Genomic DNA, 7,200 nt, shown 5'->3' on the forward strand with positions numbered 1-7,200 from the left:
GGGGGAAGAGAAGAAGGGGGAAGGGGGAGCTCCCGGGGCTGGGGGGCTCCCTGGCCTCTGCGTGCGGAGAGGTTAAGGGAATTGCTGGGTCTCCTCTTTCAGATCTGCCTCCACTCGTGCTTCCAGACTAAGATGGTGGAGAGGTGTGGGTGTGCCCAGTACAGCCAGCCCCTGCCTCCTGCAGCCAACTACTGCAACTACCAGCAGCACCCCAACTGGAGTGAGTGAGCCCGCCCGCCTGCAGCCCCAGAGCTGCATCAGCCACCCGGCACCAGCTCGTGCTCGGGTGCCCCCGGGCCCCTGCCCTGGTGGCCTTTTTCTGAGGGAGATATTGGTAGAGAGATGTTAACCAGAGTTTTACTCCTGCCATCCAGCCTGGCTTAACAGATACTTTACAACTAAGGACCAAATGCTACAGCCCAGTCCGTGCTGAGAGCTTGGCACCTGTGTCAATTCCAGGAGGCAAGAACTATTGATAGTACCTGTCATAGAACAGGAAACTGAGGCTCAGAAAGGTTAAGCAACTTGCCCAAGGTCACACAGCTAGGGAGTAACAGAACCCATCAAGGGCTGCCAACCGCCACCCCACCCCCAGCACATGTCCCTAACATCACAAAGCAGCATCTGCTTCCGGGGAAGCAGGGTTTGTAGAGAAGAGCAGGAGAAATTACAAGGAGACCATGAGGGTGCCCCTGGAAGCCCCCAGGAAGGGCCCTGTGGCCCTGATGCTCATGCTGCCTCTGCTTGCCCCTCAGTGTACTGCTACTATGAACTGCACCAGGCCTTTGTCCACGAAAAGCTGGGCTGCCAGTCCGTATGCCGGGAAGCCTGCAGGTGAGTGTGCCTCGGGTGGGCCGGCAGGGGAGGGGCCGGCAGGGGGGGTGCAGCAGGGGGTGGGCTGGCCGGGCCAGCCACACTCACTCTGTGCCTTCCTCCCTTAGCTTCAAGGAGTGGACACTGACCACCAGCCTGGCGCAATGGCCGTCTGTGGTTTCTGAGGTCAGTTCTTCCACCCCCTCTTCCTCCTTGAGCTCCTCAGCCTGGAGCCTGATGCCTGGCCGTGTCCTCTGGCCTCAGGGGTGACACCAGGGGAGGCCTGGCCGGGGGCGGGGGCTGAGGGCGGAGGGCAGAGGGGCTGGCCGGCACTTTCTTTCATTGCCCAGGCCACAGCTTCTTTCTCCATCACAGAAATGGTTGTTGCGCGTTCTCACTTGGGACCAAGGCCAACAAATAAAGAAAAAGCTGAACAAGTAAGTTGACCTCCTCCCTGTTTCCTCTGCCCTGGACCCGGCCTCCTCACTTGCTTCCTCATTGCCAAACCTCCATTTCATTCACTCATTCCTTTACTCGACAAATACTTCTTGGCTTGGGCCATGAGCCAGGCCCTGCTCTAGGCCTGGGGCTCTTGAATATTTTGCCCACAACAAACAGTAAAAAATACTTTTCCACTGTGGCCCATTGACTACACAACCAAAATCTCAGCTCATAGATAGCACGCCTTCTGCACATGCACTCGGGCAGCTCTCAGAGGGCGCGTGCTCACGAACCGAGCCAGCCCTTAATGCCCATTCCGATTGCCCGGAGCAGTTCTGAGCGATTAGTGCTCGTATCAATTGATAAAAATTGTGACTCTCTCTATGGATGCAATCCGACACTTTCTATTTCATTTCACTTGGCGAAAGGCACTGGTCCTGACCCAGTACATTTATCTTATGGTTCCTGACATATCATGATCTAGTTGGAAAAATACTCCACTGAGCCTTGCACTTCTAATCCCATTGAATTTTCCACATGGAAGTTCATTTCCAAGGTTCCTTTAGCAAAACTCACCCCAGGGACCTCAGCAGATGGAGAGAAGGGGGGGGGGGCATCAGGGGGGCTGCATGGGGACTGACAGCTCTGGGCTCTCCCGTCCACAGTGCCCAGCAACAGCCAGGAGCCAGGCTGACCCCAACACATCCTAAAGGTTTTGTGCCAAGTGCTTTGTGAAGGGGGGGCAGCATGGGGGCTGCATGGGGACTGACAGCTCTGGGCTCTCCCGTCCACAGTGCCCAGCAACAGCCAGGAGCCAGGCTGACCCCAACACATCCTAAATGTTTTGTGCCAGGTGCTTTGTGAGTGCTGGGGTACCAGGACGCCTGAGCAGACATGACCCCTGCCCCCAGGATGCTTCCAATCTAGTGATAGACTTGGGCCCAGCGAGTGCACACTGTGAAGCCAGCATTGCAAATCGCTGACTCCCAAGGCTGCATTAGCTCCACAAAACCCACTGTTGCCAGCTTTTCCTGAAAAGTCAAAAGTTCTGGCAACAGAAAACCTCCATTCCTATGTAGCTCCAAAGAGCTTAGTAATCGCTGCCCTTTTGAAATAAGTGTGAACTCTCCAGCTTGTGTAGGTTCTAGCAGGAGGCGACTCAGTACAGCCATTAAGAGTGTGGCCTTTGAAGTCAGCTCTCTAGGTGTGAACATCGGCTCTGCCAATTACGAGCTGTGTTGTCTTGGGCAAGTTGCTTACCAATTCATTCTTAATTTCCACATCTATAAAAGGGGGATGATTAAAACATTCTACTTCATAGGGTTGTAAGAATTAAATGAGTTAATTCATACAAGGTTCTTATAACAGTGCTTGGCAACACAGGAAGTATCCAATAAATATTAGCTGCTATAATGGTTATTGTCATAACGACCTTATACGCAGCTTACCTCACTCATTTGCATTACCTGCCTGTCTCCCGAGATTGCAATCAAATAATCACAATGTCCAAGGCCTACGGAAGAGCAGGGTGCTCTGGGCGTACAGCTGGGTGGCTGACTTAGGAGGTTGGAAAGTGGTCTTGAGTGACAGACGAGCTGAGCAGCCAGGCCCTGGCTGGATGTGCTCTGGGTGCAGAAGGAGCACTGTGGGCGTGGCCCTGAGATCCTGTGGAGCTCAGAGCCTGGGCCGTGCTGGGGGGTGGGCAGCAGGGAGGCAGCCGTGCTGAAGAGCTGGTCACCTGGTAGAATGCAAAGGCACCCAACTCACCTGTTGGAATTTCTGCAGGACAGACTTGGCCAAACTCTTGATATTCTACAAAGACCTGAACCAGAGATCCATCATGGAAAGCCCTGCCAACAGTGTGAGTAGCTCCCTTCTGGGACCCGTCCTGGGTCTGGGAATGTGCCCATCTGCCTGGCCTTGAGGAACCGAGTCAGATCATGGGGTTCTAGCCTGGGGTAGTGGGGACACCACAGGCCAGCCAGGCGGGCAGAGGAAGTGGGGACAGGAAGCCTGCCCACTTCTTCCTCCAACCTGTTCAGGGTCAAGGCTAGCCAGTGGCTCTCGTGGGGATCAGGGTCCCTGCATGTGGTCAGCTCAGGTGGGCTCTGTCTTGATGTTGTGGCTTCGCCTCTCCTGCAGGTGGAGATGCTTCTGTCCAACTTCGGTGGCCAGCTGGGCCTGTGGATGAGCTGCTCCATAGTCTGCATCATTGAGATTATCGAGGTCTTCTTCATCGACTCTCTCTCCATCATTGCCCGCCAACAGTGGCAGAGAGCCAAGAAGTGGTGGTCCCAGAGGCAGGCACCCGCCTGCCCTGAGGCTCCCCCCAGCCTTCAGGGCCAGGACAACCCGGTCCTGGATATAGACGATGACCTGCCCACTTTCACCTCTGCGTTGCGCTTGCCTCCAGCCCCAGAGGCTCAGGTGCCTGGCACACCACCTCCCAGATACAACACCTTGCGCTTGGAGAGGGCCTTCTCCGACCAACTCACTGACACCCAGGTGCCAGCTGAGTCCTGAGGCCGAGCGAGGAAGAGAGACCTAGCCAGGACCGCCAGCCGTGGTCTGAGAACTTGGTCCCCATCTCCTGCACACAGAGGGCCCTCTGCACCCACTCAGGGCTTTTCAGAGACTTTGACTGGAAGTCTGCCTTGAATAACAAGATGGGGCCTGGGCGTGTGCAGGGAGCTGTGGGCCTGCCCAGCAGCACACAGAGCCATCCCGCTGAGACAGGCCCTGCAGCGCAAACCCTCCGCACGCACGGGTGCCCCCGCGGGGGACGGGGCCCAGGAAGTCGTGCCTGGCAGAGTTCTTTGCCAGAACTTGAGAAACACTCCCCAGCTTCCAGCCAGGTGGGGGCCCCAGGATGTGAGCTTAGGTCTGGGTGCCTGACGATGCCAGCTGTGCCCACAACAGGGGGAAGCTCCAGCGGCACTTGGAGCTGTTTGTGAATGAACTGTTTTAGTCACTGACATGGGGGCAATGGCTCCTGAGCCTCAGGCAGGGTCCTAGAGTGTGTAGGAGGGAGAGGGTGCAGGGGGAGGCCTGGGGATGTGAGAGGAGGCCTCTGGGAGCCGGGCGGGGGGGCATGCTCTGGGCAGCTAAGCCAGTGCCCCGGGCCTCTTTCCCAAGCAGAGAGGAGCCAGTTAAAGGGCACTGCTGGACATGCCTGTCCAGTGGTAGCCCGAGGCATAAAGGGTTGTATCCTGATAGACTGCGCCTCCTCCAGGCAGACCCCGCACACTCCCTCCCACAGCCACACCCTCAACATGACACAGCTCATGTATTAAGCACAGAGTGGGTCGATATCAGCACAAGAACAGTGTGCTGGGGCTGTTCTCGCTCTCAAAGAGTTCAGTGTCGGGCTGCAAACTGTGACCCTCAGGCCAAACCCTGGTTTTGCCTGTGACCTAAGATTGGGTGTTTTATCCTCCACTTCTCTTAAAAAATATCAAAAGAAGAATATTTTGTGATTCATGCAAATCCTACGAGCTTCTGATTCCAGTCCATGAATAAAATGTCATTGGAACACAGCCAGGCCTCTTCGCTTACAGACTGTCCGCAGCTGTGTCTGTGCTAAAAGCACAGCTGAGTGCAGTCACAGCGCTGAGGGCTCCCTGGCCCTGGACAGGAAACATCTCCCGGCCCTGGGTTAGCACATAAGGTAAGTATGACGATCCCATTTTATGGATGAAGAAACAGAGGCATAGAAAGGCTATTACTCAAGGTGACACAGCCGGAAGTTGCAGAGCTGGGGCTAACTCCAGAGCCTGCCATGTGATCACATTCATCATTTTGCATCCAATCAGTGTCTGTGCCTTTTGAGGGTGAGGCTCGAGTCAGTTCCGGTGGGAGGAGGGGAAGGCTGGACAAGGCGCTATGGGGCAGAAGGAACTCCTGCAGCCACAGCCTGCATGTCAGGACTGCTTCCCAGGCAAGGTTGACGCTAATGGAGGCAGGAGTGTTAGTGAAAGAGCAGGGGCTGTGGGACACCTGGTCCAACCTGATCCCAGGCCTGTGGCGGCTACAGCCATCCTGTTCCATGCGGTGGTTCACTGGACCTCTGGGGGGGGGGGGCGCGGCAAGGAGGCCTGGCAGCCCGTGGGGAAGAGGTCACGGTGACCCCAGGCTGTCTGAAGCGCCTTGAGGAGTGGGCTCAGAAGCCAGGGCTGATGCAGGCGAGCGTCAGGTTACAGAGGGCGCCAGCCTGGCTGCCATCCATGCCAGGCTGGGTGGCTGCAGCCAGTGCAGACCAGGAACTTGCCGCGGATGCCTGCCTGGACACTGCCCGGAGGGAGCTTCCTCCTTCTCCCCACCGCACAGTCACGGCATCAGCATGATGCCACCGGTAGGAATGTTGCCAGCGAGGAGGGGTTGCTGCTGGCTCTGTCCAAGGTGAGGCCATGGGCACCTGGAGCCAGCAGCTGCCATTTGTCCCCCAGGACACGTGCAATCAGACCCCTGCTCCAGCCACTCCTTCCTGCCTGGCCTGAGCTCGGGCTTATGCTCCTGCGAGACCAAGTGCGGCCGCTCCCCCTCTGGTACACATGCCACCACCGCTGTAACGTCCCCACTCACCTCTGCTGCCCCGGGGAGCTGGCGCCCCTCCATTACAGCGTTTCCACCCCCTGATAGATTCTGTGTCCCTTTGTCTGTCCTGCACTAAATGGTGGACTCTTGGAGAGCAGGAATGGTCTTCCCTCTTCGTCCCCAGACTGGGGCAGGACTGAGAAGGTGATGGCATTTAGGGACAGTTTATGGAGCTAATAAAAATAACAATGGCTGATATTTGTCACGCTCTCCCTGTTTGCGGCTTCTGCTGAGCACCTCGCACACATCAGCTCGTGGGCTCACGCACAGGTATTCTCGCAAATAAGGAAACTGAGGCCCAGAGCGTTCTGAGGGCCCCACCACTCGGTGCGAACCACCGTGCAGAGCCGATGGGAGCTCTCCAAGAGGCCGAGCCCGCCTGCCCCAAGGAAGTGCCCTCGGTCCTCTCGGCCGCAGGTCCAGCCTGCCCAGCTGAAAGGCCTCTTGTGCCAAGACAGGCAGGCGCAGAGGCAGGGAGAACCCTTCATTCCCAGACCCCTGGACAGGCAACCCTGTGGCCAGGAGTTACTGTCTCCAAGGGACAATGGCGCCATTTGTAGGTCAGGGTTACGTTTGTTCTCAGACTCTGCACCTCTGTCCTCCCTGCTCCTCTGACTCCCTTCCCGGGCCCCTGAGTCCCAGACCCAAGTGTCCCCACAGCCCACACAACATGTCCCGGTAACAGAGACACCTCAGACTCAATCCGGCCCCCATGAGCTGTACCCAGGGGAGGCGATAGCTGGCAAAGACGCCGACCGCTCCTGGGCCTGAACCGCCAGCGGGTGTGGATGAGGCCACCGGAGGCCAAGCAGGCGAAGGGGAGGAGAGAGGATGGAGCCCCGGGACCTCTGTGCTCACATAGCAGCTGGAGCATGAGCAGGAGCCTGGACACGAGGCTACCCTCCTCCCTGCCCGCTCTGACCCTCCAGTCCCTGTGCAAAGCCATTATGCTGCACGATAGACACAGATTGCTGATTCCACTGATAGGAATACTCCCAGTGAGTCAGTCCATAAACACAGAAGGTAGATTAGCAGTTGCCAGGGGGGAGGGAGAGGGGAGGAGGCAGAATGGCTGCTCAGTGGGCACGGGGTCATGTCCGGGATGAAGATGCTTTGGGACTAGAGGGAGGAGAGTGTACGAAATGCCACTCAACTGGACACTTTAAAATGGCTAATTTTATGTTGCGTGAATTTTACCTCAATAAAAAAAAGTAAAAAAAAATAATTTGTTTAAATAAAAAGAGTGAGTTGACAAACTCGGAGGCAAGTCAGCCCCCACCTCAGGGGCACACGGGGCTTGCTTTCCTGCTTTTGAACCGCACTGATGTGTTCCTGCGCTCCTCTGAAGAGCAC

General features: G+C 56.7%; 1 protein-coding gene across 1 annotated transcript in view; it reads left to right on the forward strand.

Moving 5' to 3' along the window:
* The window catches only part of SCNN1G (sodium channel, non voltage gated 1 gamma subunit), a 26,497-nt gene extending 20,454 nt beyond the window's left edge, over nucleotides 1–6,043 (forward strand). The window contains exons 7-12 of the mRNA XM_014530021.1: nucleotides 103–220; nucleotides 756–834; nucleotides 942–999; nucleotides 1,189–1,250; nucleotides 3,040–3,115; nucleotides 3,397–6,043. Of these exons, the coding sequence (XP_014385507.1) occupies nucleotides 103–220; nucleotides 756–834; nucleotides 942–999; nucleotides 1,189–1,250; nucleotides 3,040–3,115; nucleotides 3,397–3,777 (774 nt within the window). The 3' untranslated portion in view covers nucleotides 3,778–6,043. The remainder of the gene's footprint in view (nucleotides 1–102; nucleotides 221–755; nucleotides 835–941; nucleotides 1,000–1,188; nucleotides 1,251–3,039; nucleotides 3,116–3,396) is intronic.
* Nucleotides 6,044–7,200: the final 1,157 nt, after the last annotated feature.

The sequence above is a fragment of the Myotis brandtii genome, unplaced genomic scaffold (genome assembly GCF_000412655.1).
Source record: "Myotis brandtii unplaced genomic scaffold, ASM41265v1 scaffold707, whole genome shotgun sequence".
NCBI classification, from domain to species: Eukaryota; Metazoa; Chordata; class Mammalia; order Chiroptera; family Vespertilionidae; genus Myotis; species Myotis brandtii.